The sequence below is a fragment of the Glycine soja genome, chromosome 16 (assembly GCF_004193775.1).
Source record: "Glycine soja cultivar W05 chromosome 16, ASM419377v2, whole genome shotgun sequence".
Classification (NCBI taxonomy): Eukaryota; Viridiplantae; Streptophyta; class Magnoliopsida; order Fabales; family Fabaceae; genus Glycine; species Glycine soja.
The window spans coordinates 5584019-5606463 of NC_041017.1; the positions used below are offsets into that span (position 1 = coordinate 5584019).

At 28.2% G+C, this 22445-nt stretch overlaps 2 protein-coding genes across 2 annotated transcripts; one reads left to right on the forward strand and one right to left on the reverse strand.

Moving 5' to 3' along the window:
* The first annotated feature begins 295 nt into the window (after window positions 1-295).
* On the forward strand, window positions 296-3274 carry LOC114389730 (26S proteasome regulatory subunit 7-like). Its single transcript, XM_028350478.1, has 4 exons — window positions 296-478; window positions 575-793; window positions 885-1604; window positions 2906-3274. The coding sequence occupies exons 1-3, from the start codon at window positions 398-400 to the stop codon at window positions 1032-1034; spliced, it is 450 nt and encodes a 149-aa protein (XP_028206279.1). The 5' UTR covers window positions 296-397; the 3' UTR covers window positions 1035-1604; window positions 2906-3274.
* Window positions 3275-3801: 527 nt separating this feature from the next.
* LOC114389729 (uncharacterized protein At4g15970-like) lies at window positions 3802-7437 on the reverse strand. Its single transcript, XM_028350477.1, has 3 exons — window positions 7048-7437; window positions 4700-5053; window positions 3802-4459 (listed from the first exon to the last, which is right to left on the reverse strand). The coding sequence occupies exons 1-3, from the start codon at window positions 7189-7191 to the stop codon at window positions 3962-3964; spliced, it is 996 nt and encodes a 331-aa protein (XP_028206278.1). The 5' UTR covers window positions 7192-7437; the 3' UTR covers window positions 3802-3961.
* Window positions 7438-22445: the final 15008 nt, after the last annotated feature.

A 22445-nucleotide genomic window follows, 5' to 3' on the forward strand; every position in this document is an offset into this window, starting at 1 on the left:
CCTAGATTGTAACACTAGACTAGACTTTGATTTTGATGTAAAATTTAAAAAGTTGTCAAATATTTTACTATTGAAAGAACACTGAGTCTATAATTTTCTTTTTCATACCTCGTCAAAGTCCTAGTCAAATAAACTCAACTTCATGTTCTATTTTCCTCTTCCTTTATTTTCTTTTTCTCCGTTCGTTCTAGCCATGCATACAGCCATAGTTCACACTATAACCAACAACATTTTTATGGCCTAAACCTCAGGCAAACCAACAACCAAACAAACATGAGGCTGTAAATGAGATGGGGACCAAACATATTTCAGCAAGAGAGTCCATCATTTCAGGGTTGATAGAAACAAATATCAGATTCAAATTCCACTGCCTCCAAAAATTGACCCAAGTGTTACCATGATGACAGTTGAAGAGAAGCCTGATGTGACATATAATGATGTTGGTGGTTGTAAGGAGCAGATTGAAAAGATGCGAGAAGTTAGTGATTGGAAGTTCCCTTGATTTTTAATATGTTATAATTGGTGATGTGAGTTACATGGCGCTAATTTTATTTATTTATATTTTATCTGCTAGGTTGTTGAGCTTCCCATGCTTCACCCTGAGAAATTCGTTAAGCTAGGAATTGATCCTCCAAAGGGTGTTCTTTGCTATAGTCCACCAGGGACTGGCAAAACACTTTTAGCTAGGGCTGTGGCTAATAGGACTGATGCTTGTTTTATAAGAGTTATTGGAAGTGAGCTAGTTCAGAAATATGTTGGTGAGGATGCTCGAATGGTTCGTGAACTATTTCAGGTGAATGGCTAAGATGCACCTTCTATTTATTTTATATTTTTCGTTGTTTCCATGACATGATTTCATCTGACTAAAATTTGATGCCCTTTAGATGGCCCACTCAAAGACGGCATGCATTGTGTTTTTCGATGAAGTTGATGCAATTGGGGGTGCACGGTTTGATGATGGTGTTGGTGGTGATAATGAGGTTCAGCACACTATGCTTGAAATTGTGAATTCTACCGGTAAGAGCACCTTCTAAACTTGGCATTTTGTACTTTTCCTTGATATATTCGTGTACTTTGTATGTTGCTTTATATTTTTTGACCATGAATTTTTTTAGTTTCTTTTAGCATTTGGTGTAGTATGCTTTCTGCCGAAATCTTGGTTCTTATTTTGTGGGATTTCTGCCACTCCCTTTCTTCCCTATGACCCACGATTGAACATTGGGTAGTTTATAGAGATTGGTTTTTTTGACAAAGATACTTTTTGGTTCTCTCCAGGGGCCGATATAAGGAGCGTTTGCACTGAAGCTGGTATGTATGCTATTCGAGCCAGAAGGAAGACCGTGACAGAGAAAGACTTCCTTGACGCAGTTAATAAAGTCATCAAAGGATACCAGAAGTTCAGTGCAACTCCCAACTATTCCTCTACTTCCCAGAAACTATGTGGAAGAGAACGAGCCGGAGGAGAGGCTGCTCAACCGCTTCCGGAGAGAGGTCATGAGAGCCGGAGTCATTCAGGAGTGCAAGAGGAGACGGTTCTTCGAGAACAAGCAGGAGGAGAAGAAGCGCAAGTCCCGCGAAGCTGCCAAGCGTAAAAGCAGAAGCAGGTTCGTTCCTTCTTTCCTTCAGTGCTTCTAACTTTTTTCGAGTAAACTATCCATTTAATACTGAAAAGTCTGAAAGTGTATAGTGTTGTTATATTAATTCATCTTTGAAATTAAGGAAATTCTAAGTAAGTTTGGAATCTGTCAGTCAACTAACCTGTCATTGGGAAGAAGGTCTTGAATTTGAATGTTGTTGATGGAAAAAAAAACATGCTTAGAGGAGATACTCTATCAAATGTGATCAGTCAGATTTTTCGGGTGCAGATTAGTCATGGTAAAGTCAGTCAGTGAATACTTCCCACTAATAACACAATTACTTAAAAAAAATCTGGTCAATCGAGTTAGTTTAAAATTAAAAGAAAAATGTGACTTAATAATATATTCGGGTAAATAGTCAATTTTTGCATATAACAAGATGACAAATTACAAATTCAAATTTATCCTTTGAATGAGGAAAAAATGTGACAAATTAGTCCTGCAAACTAACTTAACGATAAGATTAATTTATCACACTTTTTGCACATTCTGAGAATAAATTTGTATTTTTCATCTTTCAAGGATCTATTTGCCCCCACATCACACTTTCGGAGAGGAGCTTGACTATTTATCCTAATATACACTTTGAGAAACAAACTTGACTATTTATCCTAATATATTACTGACATATGGAGTTATGGATAAAAATGTCAACAGGTGATTAAGTTTAGGGACATAGATAAACCAACTAGAAATTTTGGGGACTTATCTAAAATTTTCTTAGTTTTAAAGATTAATGCGAGAGTGCGATACACTTTAGGGACCAAAATAGTAATTTGTGCTTTAACTTTCCGGTGATACGTTATATGTTGGATTAATATTATAACAGTACCACCTAGTTACAGTCTTATAGATAGGTCCCTACTTCATTTGGTAATGTGACAAAATTAATTAGGATTTAGCTCAGGAAGAAAAATGGATTCAAGTAAACATAACCTATTATTCTCATGTTTCTTAGAGTTGAAAAACAAGATAACTTAAGTAGGGCTAATGCATAGTTTTGGTTTAGAACCCGATTCAGTGTAGGCATTTTCGCACGCAATTTATAATTGTTGAATACTAAGTAGTGTGTTAGAGTACAAGTGTGAGATGAAGTCTCACATCATGTAGCAATAGGAAGATTGAGTACCATATAAGTAAAGACAAAATCCATAAACTTAAGTCTTAAGGTTTTGGGTTAAAGTGTAGTATCAGGTTCATAGTGTTCGAAGGGAATTGGTGAAGGAGGTTAGCCAGACCCTTTAATATTTGTCTCGCATCATTTTCAGGCGCTTTCAATCAAGATTTCAACCACAAAACAAGCCAGATGTTGCACCAACCAAGAAGGAAGAGGATAATGATAATTGGAATCTTCCAGAAGTAGACGCTCCATATATTTCGACTGCATGATCCACTCACATTCTGTATGGTTCTTCACATTTTATTGTGAGAGGCTTTTTATGCATGTGAGTTCTGTTATGCAAAATCAATTCCTTGGACGCGGTTAGTGTACTGTTCTATTCACATTTCATTTTAAGTTATGCTATTTATTCATTGCGCATCTAAATTTTGTTCTGCCCTTGATTTTCTGAAATCTGGACGCAGTCTGTGTTTTTTTGTCCCCTCTTGCATCAATTTAGAATCCCTTTATATTGTGAGAGGCTTTTTATGCATGTGAGTTCTGTTATGCAAAATCAATTCCTTGGACGCAGTTAGTGTACTGTTCTATACACATTTGATTTTAAGTTATGCTATTTATTCATTGTGCATCTAAATTTTGTTCTGCCCTTGATTTTCTGAAATCTGGACGCAGTCTGTGTTTTTTTGTCCCCTCTTGCATCAATTTAGAATGCCTTTATAATGTTGAATATAGCAGTCATGTTAAAGTTACTTGTCATGTAAGAAAAATATTTGCATGGAAGGAAAATTTATGTGTTAGAGAAACTGTCTATTTGCAATGCAGGTGGTTTGAAAATATGGTTGTGTTTTTAGAGAAAATGATGTGCTTTTTGCTTGGAAAGTAAGCAACTTGTTTTATTCATGGTTTGGGTCAATTATTAGAAGTTTGACCGGTTTGTATACTTTTCTTTTTGTCTAAACCACAGGTGTCTTACATTTTTAGACTTTTGTTCATTAAAAGAAATTATTTTTATTTTAAGAGCTTTTCCTGAAATAGAAGCAAAAAAGAAAAAAACCTGATTCAATGCTCCCTAAGACATTGACATTTAAAGTTTAAACTTGATTGAAAGAGTAACATCAGTTCAGCTATAAGGGGGAGGGGGAGATCTAAAAGGTGTTTTTCTCAACATTAATTCGTTCCAAACACTTGAGTACTGTATATGATTCTAAGTATAGTTTCTTATGGAGCACTTCTGTGGCCACCTCAAATCCATTTTGTCCAAAGCATTGCCCTCTGATGCACGTTTTCTGAAGCGGATCCAATCATCAAGAACAATCCTCAGGTCATGAACTTTGCTTTTGAGATCATCACAACAGTTAGCTTGAATGGTATAAGCCTCCCTTAACGTGTTCATATTTAGCTGACAAAAATCACCAAAAGAGCTTGTATTTGCAAGCTGAACATCAAAGCTATACCGGCTAACTGCATCCTGCATTACACTTACTGTTGTACACAAGGACTCTTCTGCGGGATTGTTTGGATGCAGGAACTTGGTCAATTTCCAATACTTGAAGAATTCAAGGGAATTCTCACTTGCTTTCAAGAAGAAGATCCCCCCATCCTGCAGGTCACTTCCACTTTGTCCATCACTACATGAAATTGTGAGTTCACTAGCCGCATGGAAGTTTATAAACGGACTTCTAAGCCACAGTACATCTGCATCCTGTAAAATCAAAGTGACGTGCAATTCAAGTTAATTAATAAACCATTCATTCACCATTTTATATGTCAATCTTGAAAAAATGTTAACATACTCTTATGACTAAAATTTATTGAGACTCATGAAATGCAAATCTCGCTCCTACTCATAATTTGTGGGTCTCAATAAATTTCAGTTAATGATAACGTGCTAGAAAATAGTATGTTAGTTAACATTCCTCAACAAGCTTATATGGAACCATACCGTGAAAATTATGTTGTAACCCAATCGAATCACTTCATACAAAACATCATTTCTTGTCCAAGTGAATAAATTATGATCTGGGGTTGTCATAATGGGACGTGGAAATATGGAGGGATGGATGCAATAGGGGTGCAAGGAACTGCAGTACTCAAAAGCTTGGGGGTCCATGGATATGATCACCAAGTGATTCAGCAATCTTTCGGTCCCTTCACCTGATTTGAAGCTCTGTAGTAAAATGTCAAGGATAGATCCAGGACTTGCCATTGATTCATCTACCATGGTTAGGATAACTGTTCTGTCTGGCAATTTAGCACTCCACAGTACATTATCCAATTCTTCATTTTCTGAGTAATACTGATAGGGAAGTAATGGTAAATAAACTGAGCAGAACTCAAAATCATTTTGAAAAATTACTCAATATATGCTCTCATTTAATATCCCAACAGTCAATTTTGACCAGCCTTAAAGTCCATTCAATTTCATGTCCTTACATTATTAAAAAAGGTTGACTTCAATATAAACTCTTTAATAATGTAATAACAAATTACATGATAATGTGAAGAAAAAAAAACAATACACACACCTATAACAATTTTGAATCCTAATTAAATGGCTCTTACAGAGAGGATAGGTTGATTTTACTTGAAGAGAATCTTTCCTATGATTAGACTCGATTATATTCTGCATGAACAAACTTGGTAAGATCCAGTTAAATAGGTAATGTAGTATAATCTAAATTATATCATATGTATTTCAGTAAACTTAACAGCAACACAATGCATACATTTCCTATGCATTGATTCAATTTTTGATATCATCGGAGTGAAAAATAATAATTAGTCTTGGTCAAAGTGTATGTAGTATAATCTAAGTATAAAATAATTATCGGAGTGAAAAATGTATTTTGTCTTTAATAATGTAGTATAATCTAAATTATATCATATGTATATTTGCAAAAATGTATATATAGTTCATACGAAAAATGCAACTTTGTACTTCTTTTTTCTTTGATGGAAAAAAAATTCGTATTCCAATTTTGAAAGATTTTGTTCCAATTAAGATTAATATAGTACAAAATTAATACAATGATCAGATAATGGAAAAACAGAATTGCAAACATACACTCCAAATAAAAATTGAATCCTTGTTTAAAAAAGATTTAATCCTCTTGAATGAAAGCAAAATAACTTTATATATATCTTTCTCTTATTATAAGTTTTTCTTATTTTATTAAATGTATATCGGTTTTTAAATTCAAATAAGTCATTGTATTTCATTTAATTATTTATTAATTGAAAACAATACTTTAATTTATTCAATTAGTATTTAAATTTCTTCAATTAATATCAAATATAACAAAATATTTACAGATTATCATTAAGGTAGTTTTCTATCAACAAAATTATTTTAAATTTGTATGTTCACACACACAGGCACATGTTTTGTAATAAGAGTCTTATTTGAGTTTATACTACAAAAAGAAGACTAGTAAGTTAAACAAATCATATCGGATGACATACAATCGCATTCTCTAAGAACAAAAGGATAACCTTATTGTTTCTTTTGGTAATTCTGCGGGTTCATACAACAATGACAATAAATTTACATTTTTTTCCTCAAACATGTTGCAGAACAGTTAATAACGCCCCAACACTTGACTTTAACAGAAGACAAAATATATTTTTTGTTCTGTTCTGTTTTTTGAAAACTGCTCTCAAATGTATGCGTTTTTTATATATAAATTAATAATTTATATATGTATAAAAAGATAGATGGTTAAGTTACATATACCTGAATATAACTCTTATTGTTTCACCTTAAAATTTCATTTCTCAATATTTTTGTTTTAATCAAATAAAGCTTCAACTTTTGGGTTTAAATCACAAGTATCCTTTATGAAGATCTTTTAAATGAGGACATCTATAACATGATCAAATTAACACTCTCAGGAAACAAAATTTTCATTCACAATTTAAAGAAAGCAGACATCTATCACCTAAACCAATCACCAATTGGTACCAAATAAAACTCCAATGCCTCAATTAATTTATAATTTGAGGAGAAGTTGTGGTACTTATGGAAGAGTTTGTTTAATTTTTTTTATTTAAAAAATCAACTTTAAAATAAATATTTTTTATGTAGGTGTTTTTTTAAGAAACATATAAGATTTATTTCTTAAAATAAGCAGAATATTTTTTTTAAGCAGAAACAGTTTAAACAAACACACTAAAAAAACATAAAATTGCTTATTTGATTAAAATAAGTATTCTTTTAACAAATAAATTTAAACAAATCAGTTCAATGCTAATTAAGAAAAATCAAATTAAAAGAATCTAAAGAATGCTTACAGTTGATCTATGCTTGAGCAGAACCACCTTTGTGACTCCCCTTTCAAGTGATCTAGGGTAGTGATATAGTAGGAAACATACCGACACGATCAAGAAAGCTAAGAGAGGAAGATACACACAATTCCTCAATCTCAATGCTCTCATCTTTCCAAATGCAAATGATGGTTTTATGGCCTTTAGGCCTAACTTAATCCCAGCCTGAAAGTTAGGTCTTGTGTTTATTTAAGTGCTATTGAAAAAGAAGCCGAATGTGATGAAAGAACACCCCTTTTGCATTAAAGCCAGAATCAGAGAGATTTGAGAGAGAAAAAACACAAATATAGAATTCATATATATTCAAAAGGATTGACATATAAAGCAGGTTGAATGAATTCAATAGGGAACAATAAAGGAAAAAAAAATTTAATGTTCATATATATTCATTCGTCGAGATACTTGATTTGACATGATTTGTAACTAATTCAAATATATTTAATCTAAATCGATGACTCTTTGTATTTTGATTAATTATTTAATACAAAATTATAGGACCAAATCAATGACTCTTTGGTATTATGATTAATTATTTAATATAAAAGTATATGACCAAACGGTAAAACTAAATACTTAATATAACAACGATTATGTAATTTAATACGAAAGAAACAACTCTTAAAAATCTTTTCTCTTGAAATTAAATGTCGTTATTTACAATATTTTGTTTGGATTTCTAGTGAGATTGAATTATTGTACCTTATTAACTTTATTTTTACTTATGAGATTTAATTGTTTTAGTTTATTAACTTTTATTTGGAGCTATGAGATTGAAACATTTTAAATTTAAGTATAGTTTTTAAATTGAATACTCTTTGATTAGTATAATTGTATAGAGTAATTACATAAAATATTTGAATAATTTAATTTTTACCTTTAAACTAGTTTTGGTAGGAAATAGTAGAATAAATAAAAATTATAGTTAAATTGTATTCTTAACATATTTTTAAACTTTTTAAATAAAAAACACCCATATATTTACAGATATTAAAAAAATCTACAAGTATATGCTTAATGGATACTCGCATGAGCACAGGGTGGATAGCATGTATCTACTGCTAGTACGCACCCTGTCCTATTTTCATCCAAAGTAGGAACTTTATTGTGGATAAATCTCAAAAAAAAGTTGAAGGATGGATTTTTTTCCTTAATAGGTTGCTCCTAAAAACTTGTTGATTTGGACAGAGGAACTAAAAAGCTTATTTGAAAGTCAAGTTTTCAGAATCAAAATGGTTCCAAACTAGTTTATTTTTAACTAGTTGGTTTTTTTCTCTCTAGTATTTCTACATTAGGGAGTTCGTGCTTCATCGAATTTGAGCAATAACAACTATGGGTTGTTAAATCCATGCATGAATCCAATAGTTAATAATGTTGCCAGTGTGATCATTTTAGACTCTTATTGATATTGTAATGAAGTTGGTGTGGCGTTATGCTATTTATTTACTTTTATTTTGCATTTAATCATATTTGAATGTTGTTCAATTTTTTTTATTGGGAAACTACACTATTTTTTAATATGTTTATATTATACATAAATGTAAATATTTTATAGATTTTGATGGATATAATTATTAATCATATACTTTTACAATAAAAAAATGGTTACTCACTTCTTTTCCAGTTGAATCCACCACAGGAAAATCGCCTATAAAGAATGATATGGATCCAAACTTTATAGAGCTCAACGAACCATTGGGACAGATTTATGCAAGTGTCATTTTTTCAGTGTATGAAACTTTAATAAGCTCTTGCGAGCTTTTATTTCTGGATTCCTTTTGTTTTCATTCCATTAAAACATATCAATGATTCTTCATAGCATTATCGATTCTACTATTGAAAAACTTTACAATGGTTGCCCACCTTGTCCTATAAAGCTCGCGAGCTGTAACTAGCCTCTCCTTTGTAAATGGATTTTTGTTAAGTCAAGAATCAAAATGACTGTGTCACCTAAATCTGTAACTTTTACCTAGACAAAAGAAATAAAAACCCATTATTCAAAATACATTACAAAAAGAAAAATAGAAAAATCAGGTATTACAATATGATATATATTGATAGTATATATTATTAATCTTCTATACTAAAGCAATGGTCTTGCCATATTATTATCTCACTTGTAACCTTTATCTAGTAAAACATAAACAATAAGATGTCAAATCTAACTATATAATAAAGAGTTTTTTTTTTAATCATGTGCATTAGTTACATAGTTTTAATAGTTTTGACCAGTTAATATCAATTATGTTTTCTTGGAAAAAAATAATTCTTTCTCTCCTATTTATTTCACAATCTTGTTTACAATCTCTTTCTTTTCACCAGAAAATTACACTCGCTATTATTTTTATTTAATTTATTTTTAATCCTTCAAATTTAATTAATTATTTTGTTAGTCCTAAAAAATCTTTTATTATTAGACCCTCAAATTTTTGAAACATTACTTTTAGTCCTTTTTTATTCATGGATTCACAATTAGTGACACTTTCACCATTAGACATTATTATTTTGATATAATTTTTTTAAAAAAACATTTTTTTTACTTTAAAATTGTCTTAATATATAAAAAAAACATAGATATTGAATTGCGATGATTTTTTTATTTAATTTGTTCATAATATGTGACGGTTTTCACCATCAGAAATCATTATTTTGATATAATTTTAAAAAAATATTTTTTGTGATTTAAAATTGTCTTAATATATAAAGAAAAAAAACATGGATGTTGAATTGTGATGGTTTTTTATTTAATTTGTTTACATATTCTAGTGGTTTAAAACCACCAAAAAATCACTTTTAAAAAAATTTGACTTAATTGTAAAATTTATCACCAAACTTTCATTATTTTGTGAATTTGACCACTCAAGTTTTATTTTTTTTCACATTTCATCATCCAATTTTTATAATTTCACAGATTTTACTATTCAAGTTTTTTTTCCCACAAATTTTACCATCCAATTTTTAACATTTCGTAAATTTTATCATTCAAATTTGTTTTGTATATTTTATCATTATGTTGGTAACAAAATATCATTTTCTATATCGATTATGATTATAACTAATGCAAAAAGTCACTTCTCTACCTCGATTATAATTATAATCAATATTAAAAGTTAAAATCATCTATTTTTTGTCGGTGGTGGTAAAATGTGTAAAAATTAAAAAGTTAAGTGATAAAATGTGTGAAAATAAAACTTGGATGATAAAATAATGAAATATGAGTGATAAAGTTTACAATTAAGTCAAGAAATTAAATTAAAAATAATTTATAATGAAAAATTATCACAAATGTGACATAATTAATGAAAGAGAGAGACTAAAAGTAAATTTTAAAAAAATTGAGAAAATAATAACAGTTTTTTTTTAGAACTAAAAAACTAATTAGCCAAATTTAAAGAACTAAAAATATATTTAAAATTTATTTTATTTGTTGTCTCTCCTTATTTTTTTAAAACGGTAAAGGACTATTATAAAAAAATACATATAATATTTCTATTTATTGACGTATGCCACATATCAATGGCAATTATATTTTCTATAATTAATATTGTTGATGCCAATCCACTCAAAGAAAACGTATAAAATATAAATGGCAATTTTAACGAAAAAAAATTACATATAATATTTAAACGTTGAAGGGCAATTATAACAAATTTTTTTAACATATAATATTTCTATTACTGTCGTATGACACATATAAATGGCAATTATAACCAATTTTTTTATAATATTGTTGATGTCAATCCACTCAAAGAAAATGCACAATATAGTAAAAATATTTTTTAAAAAAAGGATTTTTTTTAAAGGTAGGTCCTACTTTGTTATAATAGCCCCATTTAACGATTATTAAAAAAAATAAGAAGAGGCAACAAATAAAAATAAAAAAGGAGTATAATTTTTCAGTGAAAAGAGAGGTTAGTTTGTGAAATCAATAGAAGAGAGAGAATTTTTTTTAAGAAAACATAATTGATTAACTTGTCAAAATTGATTAAAAATAGATAATTAATGATACGTGTGCATAGTTGCACATGACAAAGAAAAATTATAAATAAAATATCTAAGTCTTGATGTCAAATCTATCAAAGCTATAAAAAACCCAGATAAGTAAAACCAAGCAAAACATAAACTTGTGCATCAAGATCGTACAAAAAGAAACCAAGGAAACAACATGAAACATGAAATATATTAATGATGAAAGATATTAAAGGAATTCAAACTAGTAATAATAATTGAAAAAAAGAATAAAAGCATTTCTCATTAATGTTACGGGGTATCCCTAAAAAATTATTATTGGGGTAATTTTGAAAAAAAGAACATACTTCCTCCATTATATTTTATACGACATTTTAGGTTTTGACACAAGTATTAAGAAATAAGTTAATACTTTAAATTTCATAAAATATACAATGTAACATCCTAATATACTGTAACAACAATTTCTATTAAGGGTATTACATGGGGAAAAATATTTAATGCTTCATTAGTTTTTTAAAAGACAAAATCCTGCTAAATTAATTAATTGTGTCTCATAAAAGAAGATCTAAGAGAGTATTACGTTTGGGAACACAATATCAACTTGTCAACTTTTTTGTAGATCAATTGAAAAACGTCTAAGCCTTCAATATTTAGATATAATGTTCATATGTATTGAAAGTTCAAACTTTTATTGTGTCACCTTTCTTCTTCCTATACACTATACTTAAACACTATATAGACTTGCAACTCCAATATAATAAAAGTGTGAAACAATGCAACTTCAACATTAATGACTCATATCCCATTTGCATTGTAACATCCTAAATAATGATACAATTTTCCTACTTATATTACTAAGTTTTGAAAACTTAGAATATCAGAATATCAAGATTAACTATGCATAAACAAAACTTAATGAATACCTATGAATAAAACTTACACAAGGCTTTTTGTTACTTATGTGCCTTACAAAACATAACCAAGGATACATGAACATAAACTTAGTCCCGTACATTGAGAGGGAAAAAAAAACTACAAACACATTCCTTCAAGTTAACCACTTCAAATCCAAGTTTTTTCCTTGAGCACGTCCATTTATTTAACATCTAAAAAAACATGAAACTAGAAGGGACAAGATATAATATATCAATGAGTGCTTTAAGGACTCTAGATTAACTCTCTATTATAAAGATCATTTTTATAACACTCATGACTTCTCCTTTTCTTTTCTTAAGCACTCTATCTCCCAACTATTATCCCATATCATGATTATTTCTATCTCCCAAGACTATACCTTAACCTTTTCCCTAGGCACCTAGAATTGATCCCTTTGACCATCTTTAGGCCACTAGTGTCATATGACACCTAAACATGATCTTCATACTCTTGACCACTCACTATAATCTCACTTTATTATTACATTGGATGAAAATATGTATAATCTTTTATTTTTCTAAACTGTCCAATTAGGGCTCACATCACTTCTCTATCAAGCATGACATTTTTTTACAGGGTAAATACATAATATTCCTAAGTTAGACTCATCTATGAACATAACAAACAAATTTCAATCAAGGAAAAAGGAAACAAAGCTAAATTTTATGTACTTAAAAAATAAGGCATATAATAACCATAAATTTATCACAAAATTCAATTTATATAAATGTACTCTTGTACATATATATCAATAAGTACCATCAAACCATAATATCATAGTTCAATAACCAAACATCACAATGTGACATCAAACATCAACTATCAAAAGTCTTCATCAACATTCAATCATAACATCTAACTTAGACAATATCAACAACAAACTCTACTCCATGGAGTTTTCTACATCATATGGGTGGTCTCTCATGAGTCTCATCCCCTAACACAGTCTTACACTTTGATCAATCAAAGAGTCTCTTGGACTAATCTTATGAAGGAAGTATGATTTTATCGAAAATAACAAATGTAAGTATTGACTTACCTTTGTAGGCTTGCAAGCCCTTACATCTATATGGGTTCACACACTTATTTATTTTATAGGCTCATTTTCGTTAGCCACCACAAAAATCCCAACATTAGGTTAAGAGTCCACCAAGCATCCTCAACTTACATGTATACCGATAATCAACAACAACATGCACTGCCACTAACTGTGCACACACACTATTTAGCATATTTCTATGCACTCACCATATTCTATTGACAATAGATATTTAGAATACCCTAAGTCTTAGATACGACATCTTGTACCAACCGGCCATCTCCTATTTCCTAACTTGGATTCAAATACATCTCAATAATCCACAACCATAACCATGACAACAATAACCCATCCTCTATATGCTAAAAGAGTCACTAGACCTCTTGGGAAGTAGTTTTCAACACTTCAACATGTCATTCCGAGTCAAAGCACCAAGGTGATACTCAAGAAGATATCCAACTAGGTAAGACCCTAAGATCACTTTAGTGGATCAAAATTCTGGCATGAAATCCACCCTCCCAAGTATACCATTTTTCAATAAAAATCTTCCCAAATTACATAGCTAACTCTTCTAACACATATGGACAGTTCCAATCTCAAATCTCATCATCATCTCGTCAAAGTATAAACATATGAAGAACAATATAATATAATGTTCTCAACAATAAAATAGTCATAGACTAATCACTACCTTATAATTATGTACCAATTTAGTATTCCAACAATCATTCAAAGGTGATACATAGAAAGTAATAAAGTATACATACATACATAATCTCTAAACATAACCTCTTACATAGCTTCAAACCCCTTTCTGGAGGACCTATGCTTAGCCTAGTGTGTTTCCACACTTAGCCTAACACTCCTGGAACCAAAACTTCAAATTTGCACTCCTCAATCTAAGCCTCACAAGTCTCAGGCTTAGCTTCAAGCTCTATAGAGCTAAATATTTAATCTACACCTCTCAGGCGAAGAGGTGTTTGCAGAGAAGAAGAGGATCACAATATTATAAAAAATTATGATTAATAATTTTTATTTTTTTTAATAATTAATAATTTTGATTAATTTATAATTAACTTAATAACTCAATTAAACAGAATACTACTATATTATATTTGTTTAAAAATTATGTTTTATGTGTTAATTCATCTTTTTCAAGAATTACAAAGACATAATACTATTATTTTATTTTCTTTTGATAGTAGCGTAAATAAATATATTATTAAAGGCATAAGAAGTTCAAATGACACAAATTATGGAGGGGATCTAGTTTAGTTGGTGAGCAAGATGCATGTGTTGTTAAAAATCATCTAATACATGTCTTTGATTCCTATTGATTAAAAAAATGACACAAATTTGTTAACACATGTATTCTTTAAGTACCTAAATATGGTTATTATACCTATTTAAAATTATTTGTATGTCATATAAATTATGTTTCGACCTTATTTTATCATTTTACATATATATGTTTTAAAAGAGTTAAATCTATTTCAAAATTAAGTATTAGAAAGAGATCTCTAAATTCTCATCTACGAATTCACTTATATATAATTTATAGCAAAAATATTGTATGTATCTTTTTTGTGTGAATATGTTGTATGTATTAATAGTGTAAAGATATTTTATAGTGTAATGTACAATAAATTTATTAAGTTTTACAATAACTACCTTCAAGTCATATCTATCATGATTTCTCGTTGATAACATATTTTACTTGTAAATAAGGTTTTTTTTGTCACCATGACATTATCACATAATGTTTACCAATTTTATCAAAATACCTTACTGACCAACTTTATTAAGATTTTTATTTCCAATCATATTTTTTCTATTCACAAGGCTTGAACTTGATTGGAATCTTGCTTAAAGAATCTGAACTCAATTACAATCAAACTAATGACATGTTGATTAAATATTTTGTAATATTTAAATTTGATTATTTAAACTGTGATCAAAGTTATTTAAACTAATACTGAACAAATTAAGAACAAGTGTATATATATTTTATTCATATGAGTAAATTAATTTCACCAAACTATCTTCTAGATCAATTCACATGAGATTGTTCTAACTTAAGTGGTTTCAAATTCGAATTCTAGGTACACATTTGCATCAAATACTCAAATGAGAATTTTCTCACCTATATTGATTATACTCAATTCAAACAAGATTATTTTCCATAAAAAATACATATAGGATCTCAACCAAAACACTAAATTCACCAATAAATTATCTTTAAAATATTTTTTAATTGTATATATAAAGTTAACATGATAACAAAATGGCACATTATGTTTCTTTAAAATATTTTATCATTATATATATATATATATATATATATATATATATATATATATATATATATATATATAATTATGTACTGATAAATAATAAGTGAATTAGTGAATTTTTAAATATGTAATGATGGTGAGAATACAAGGGAGTGTTTACTTGTGTTTTTATTTCCTATATTTACTTCTGCCGCTTGTTTTCAATATATTTCTTGTTTTTAATATTTGTACAGGAAATAGAGAGAGAAAAAGAAGTTATTTCCAGTGTTTCCTATACAAATAATTAAAAATAAAAAATAGATTTAAAACAAGTTAATCATTTTTTTTGGGAGCAAGAGGGAGGCTAAAGCCCCAAGAGAACGCATTTATTTAAATCCATGAGGGAAAGAAACCAAAGCTACATCACAAGAACAACAAACTGAATAAAACTAGGATTAAAATAAAAAAAACAATATCATTCCTATTTCTTCACATAAAATATAATGTTACCCCGAAAACCACGTTCCAATTCGTGCCAAAACTCAACGAAGCCAAGGATATATTATTATTTATCATGCAACCAAGGCCGAAGCTCACTTTGTGAAGAACTGTGTGAGCCCTCGATCTCATATTGCAGCTTCTTCCAAACTTGTTGAGCAAAAATACAGTCACGCATGATATGCATTCTTCACTGTAAACAAATTATCATTCGTATGTTTCCAAGCTGGACAATCCTAATTAAAAAATAAAAATAGAAAAAAGAATCGAAAGTAATTAACAACCCTAATTAGTCCAAGATAAAAAAAAGAGATGGAATGTAAATTTTTTTTGTCAGATTCGTGTCATTGTTACAGTTTTCAAAGTGAAAAATAACTAATTTACTCCTATTTTTATCAGTTAGTTAAAATCTAATAATAATTTTCTTTAAAAAAAATTATGTAATCTTTTTTAAGTATTTAAATTTTCTCTGTTCCTTAAAATTAAACATCCCTTCCTCAAAACTACGTGGGTATCACCTGAAATTGAGAAACTCAATTTGAATCTGCAACTTATTATGGCTGCCAATGCACTCATATTAATTTACTTCTTTATAAGGAAAATTAATGACAAGAATGGGAAAAAACAAAAGAGAAAAAAGAAAACAAAAAATAAGCACATGGTATGGAAGACATAATGCAACAATTATACAACAATTTCGAGTCGCCACTGGATAAGTCTGTATAACTGTTATAAAGCTGTGACATATATGATATTATGAACGTATATATGACAAGATTTGTAGTCCCCACCTCAAAAATAATGTGTCCAATACTTATTTGTTTTGTGGAACCTTTTACTAATCTTTCATGCATACGCAACAATCTTATACACGGAATGTTTAGGATGGTTCTCACTTCACAAGATAGCCTCGATATTATCTTTTTGTAATGGTAGCCTTAACATTACTAAAAGAAAAACCTAAGAAAGGCTTAAAAAAAAAAAACAACAGCACATCATAATCACGTGAGTGTGAAAGAACTTGAAATGAAACAAAAGGAGTAGAATAATTGTTGTGTTGTGGTGTGGGGTTAAAGAATTAATGTCCATGAGAAGACAACTTGCTTGGGTGTCTATTATAGATCTGCTACCACCCATGCTTTCCACCTGCTAAAAAATAAAAATCTCAACCTAATTTTTTATTATCATATTGAGTAATTATCCGTTTTATTGATAATTATTTGTTGTTGAGAATCTATCTAACTCTTTAATCATATTTTTCGTCCATGAGATTCAAACACCATATGTTATTCAAGGAGAATGACTCTAATATTATTATTATTGTTTTAATTTGATATTCAGCCGTGAATACATGTTCAAAGTTTTATTAACTATAATTTAAACTTTTTTTAAATGGATGTTAGAAAATTATAAATTGTAATTCAATTTTAGTATTTTTCTTTAAAAATGATCATGTTTGACATTTAGAAATTAAATATATACATTTCTTTTAATCCCAACAAAAATCCAAATTTTGATTCACTAATACCATTCGACTCTGTATTAATTTTATACCCTTGAGATTATCCCTACAACTTCATATTCATCTATATGATAGTATTATAAATTCGATTATAAGAAGAATCAAGTTGTTGTACCGTACAAAAGTTTTGTTTGATTGGGTAATTTTTAAAATTCTTAAAGCTAATTTATTTATGTGCAGAAATAATTTCATTTTATAAGAACTAATCTCTAAATTTTAAACGTTCATTAATCTGAACACAAACTACATTAAGTCAATTTGGACATAAATTAAGATGAAATTGATTCAATTTTAAAAATCATAAAATCTAATGGGACAAAAAAGTTATTAAGCCATTAATTTATAATGGGAAAAAATAAATAAATTCTGGGACAAAAAAGTTATTAAGCCATTAATTTTTATTAAATTTTAAAATACTATGATTGTAATTTCTTTTGATTCAAATAAATATTATTTATTTATTTTTATAGAAAAGTATATTTTAGAATATATTATTTTATAGGTTTAATTGTAAAAATAGTCTTCCTATTTATCATAATCGGTCTTCCTGTATTTTAATTAACTATTAGAGTCTTTTTTTTTCAAATTTATTATTTGAATTTTCATGACTAAATTTAGATGTTGAGCGTTAAAAAAAAGTCGATAATCATGAGTTATTTTAGTCATGACATTTAAATAGTAAATTTGAAAAAAAAAAACTTTAATAATAAATTAAAATATAAAGGAACTAATCTCATAAATAATGAGACTATTTTTGTAAGACAAAGTTGTAAAATTGGTCCTCTATTTTATCTCAAATTTCGGATTTGGTTCCTCAGTTTTTTAATTCACGAATTTGGTCCTCCTATTTTGTAAAATCGTGCAATGTTGGTTTTTTAATGTCACAATTGGACGTTGACTATTAGCAAGTGACGTTTACTGTCATGTGTCGCGTTCTTATTAGATAATGACTATCACGTGTCATGTTATGATTGGATATCAATTACATGAAAGATGAAATACATTGTTGTTTTCATTGATCAATCAGAACATAACACGTCATCATATCGTGACACATGACAGTCAACATTCCTTTGTATGTAACGGCCGACGTTCAATTGTGACATGAGGGATCAACATTGCACGATTTTACAAAATAGGAGACCAAATTTATGAATTAAAGAACTGGAGAACCAAATTCAAAATTGAAAATAAAATAGAGGACCAATTTTAGAATTTTACCATTTTGTAATTAGCCCTATTTTATACATGAAACCTCCAGATTGGACAGCTTGGACTATGTTATTGCCTACATTAATTAATAATAATAATAATAATAATAATAATAGAGAGGGATGTATGACGTGGATAAGGTGCCCTTTGGAGGTAGTCAATAGCCATTCAAATAATGAACGGTTTGCTGAATTTGATACACTCATGAAAAGGTGGCACGTGGCATGTAACAAGTGGCTCTAAAAGTTATCATTATCCCTCGTAACAGTATCTAATATCGGATGAGGCTTTTTGGGTGACGCCGAGTAATGTAGTACATTAAATCATTAATTCTTGGAAGGAAAGTGTCATTTAGAGAATTGATTTAATTTAAATAATGGTCTTGATTTTAAATTTTGAAAATGAAAGTGTATTAAAAATTTAATAATAAAAAAATTTCGCCTTTAATAATTTTGTTAAATTTGAGCATTGATTGAGTGAGTTAAATTATATATATATATATATATATATATATATATATATATATATATATTTCTGAAATTACTAAACAATGACCTTTTTTAAGTGGTTCTGGCAAGATTTTGGAGATAGCTACTAATTTATTTAATTATTTTGTTAGTTTTAAATTTTGTTTGATTAAAAAAAACATTAATTTTTTTATATATGAGTCTATTTTTATTCAAATATAAATAAATGAGTCGATTTTAATAGCATGTAATGTTTTAATAATATTTTTTTTAAAATACCATTCATTTACTATTGAGTTTATAAAAATTTCATTTTTTTAGTATTAATCTTATAATACTATTTTGTGTCATTTCACATCATTGGTTAGTTTAATAATGTAAAAAATTAAAATAATATTTTATAATTTTAAAAATAAAATAATCAAATATTGAGGTAGAGTTGAAATGAAATGATTCAGAATTCATGGGCAAAGCAAGAGCTAGAGCCATAGCCAATCATATATAATTTTTATATAGAAGTTAATAATAATGATAATAATAATAAGACGAAGATGGCACGATCTTTTCTATCAGGTTACTACTTCTATTTATAATACTATATTCTCATTTCTCACAGTTTTTCATATTTATCTTCTTTTTATTTTAATTTTGATCACATCATTTATTTTATTTTATTTTCTATTTTCCCCTTATTTAATAGAATAAATACACCTCAGATGGTATATTTTTTATATTTATGATTTTATATGTTGTATATGTGGTGGGTGTAAAAAATATTGAAGCCTCGCCTTTGATGAGGACTGGACGGGCATGAATAATTCACCACGTGAGATGAGATCTTCAGTTTAAATCTCATTCATCACCATTAATTTGAGTCTTTGAGACTTGAATTCTTGGTGTATCTAATTTTATCTTGATTAATTATTAGTATTTGGCAATTTTTTTATTTTTATTACAATTTTTTTTATAATGTTTGTTACAAATATTATTGTGTAGTTTGTTTTAGTTAGTTTCTATGTATTTTTATTAGTTTAATTTCTTAATTTGATTGAAAATGCCATTCTTTTTTTTTTTGCTGAATCGAAAATGCCATTCTTGTTGGAACTAATGCATTTATTAAATATTTCTTACATTTTACCAATGAATAATTCACATAATTAAGATAATGTATAACTAAGTGCAATAACTAATTTTTATGTCTATATTTTACATAAAAAGCTATAAAAAAAAGATGTAAGAAAAAAAGAGGATCGTATCACACGAATGAAAGAAGAAAGATTAATATTATTGAATGTGTTTTTTTTAGCATTTTATTCAAATATTATATGTTAAATTCATATTCTGAAATATAAAAGAGTATAATAACCAAGATGATTGCGTTCGGGGGAATGATTATTTTGATACGAAGTTATTTATAATTCTATGGAGTTTTTATAATTTTTAGTACTAAATATTAAGTTTTCTATTCAAATAATGATACATGAATATTTTTTAGTAGTAATAAATAACTTTCCCTAAATACATATTGTAGGTAAAGTTTTAAGAGATTAATGTCTATGCGTATTGATTTTCGAAACAGTTTTACACTGTATTTAATTACAAACTTTTTATTTTATCAGTATATAATTTTTTTTCCAAAGTTTTAAATAAAATTCATGTGGCATTGCAACTGAATAATTTGATAGCAAGAATGTAAACCAATTTCAGCATAGTATTCTAACTTAAATTGAACTTTGTTGAGTTAATTTGAAGAATTAAGTTTGAGCTTTTTTTTCCAGAGGAATTAAGTTCGAGCTTGATTAATATTACAAGACAAAGAAAAATCATACATAAATGATAATGTAAAAAATTTAACATAGTCATCTAATCACAATTCACAATTTATGATATATGATAAATTTGTTAATTTTTAAAATAATTTAAATGATAATTTTTGTGATTGATGATGATATAAAATAATTTTACATTACTATTACATGAACATTAAACTCATTATAATTTTATAATATTTGGATTATATGTTTTTGTAACTTATTTTAAAATTACAAATAATTAGTAATAGTATATGTATTAATGATCTGTTTGTTCAAACTTATAAAAAACAATTGTAAATTTTTTTTAAGAAGTAAATTCTATTTACTTCTTAAAATGAATAGAATTTTTTTAAAGCAGAATCAGTCTAAGGAAACAAAAAAAAAACAAAAAATTCCTTATTTTATTTTAAAAAAATGTTTTTTTAACCAATAAGATTACACAAATCAGTCATATATCCAGCTCGAAAACCTGATATTCGAGTTCAGCTCAATTATTACATTCATTGTCGAGAATTCAATGATAGCAAACTTTTTTTGCTAAATATAAGAGATAAGAATAGAATTTATACCAAATGTTTGTGGAGACAGAGATATTTTTCTCCAACTAGCTGCCCTGGTTTCCTCAAATAATTAACCCATATAAACAATCCACTTTTTTAACACATAGTTACACTTTGGCTTTTTCAAAGGCATAAAGTGATTTTATCAATTGGTTTCTATTATAAACTTATGCTCATGATGAACTCCCTATGTATTTAATATATATAGAAGTATATTTTAAATAAAACAGAAAGTACAAAACTACATACACTTTTTGTAAGATACTACTTTAACAAGTTAGATCCAACCCACACAAAAAATAAAAGTTAAAGTCTCATACAATATGTAGTATCTTTAATTTGTTTTAGTTTGACAGTTGGAATGGAATCCTTGGAAAAACGAACAAAAGCTTACAGATAAAATGATGAAAATAAAACTGGTGTAGCCATCAAATTCATACATCAATGGCAACTAGGAAGCACCCATTTGGCTCAACTACAACAACTATTTATTTTTCAATAACACACTAATAATCAAAATAGTCTGGCTAACTAGTGTCCTTATAATATTAATTAAAAAATTTAAAGAAAAAAATATTTATTATAGAAATCATAGGAGAGCATAAAAAAAGTTATAGACAATATAATTTTATAAATCCCAATAAAAAAAAATCTTTTAATTTCTTAACCAATACCTTAAGAGTCAGTTAGATGGCATTTACCTAATCAAAATAATAAAGACTTAAACAAAGGCACGTGTACCATCCACATCCATTCATGGCAAAGAACAATTACATTTCACTATCTATGGTCCCAACCATCATCATGAACCAAGAACCTTGGATTAAAAAAGGTAACAGCTTGTTTAACAAATACATAGAGTTGATTGAGGATGCTTTTATTTTATACCTTTTTTAAGCCAAAAGATTCAATTTAGGATAGGATCTACTCCTACTTTGAAAAGACAAGTTCCTTTTGGTCCCTAAATTTCATCTCCATGTATTTTATACCATAACATTTCTATCCACAGTGTGACTTTTCAGTTTGAATGATCTCATAAAGGGATGGAACCATGTAGATAAAACAATTGTCAAGA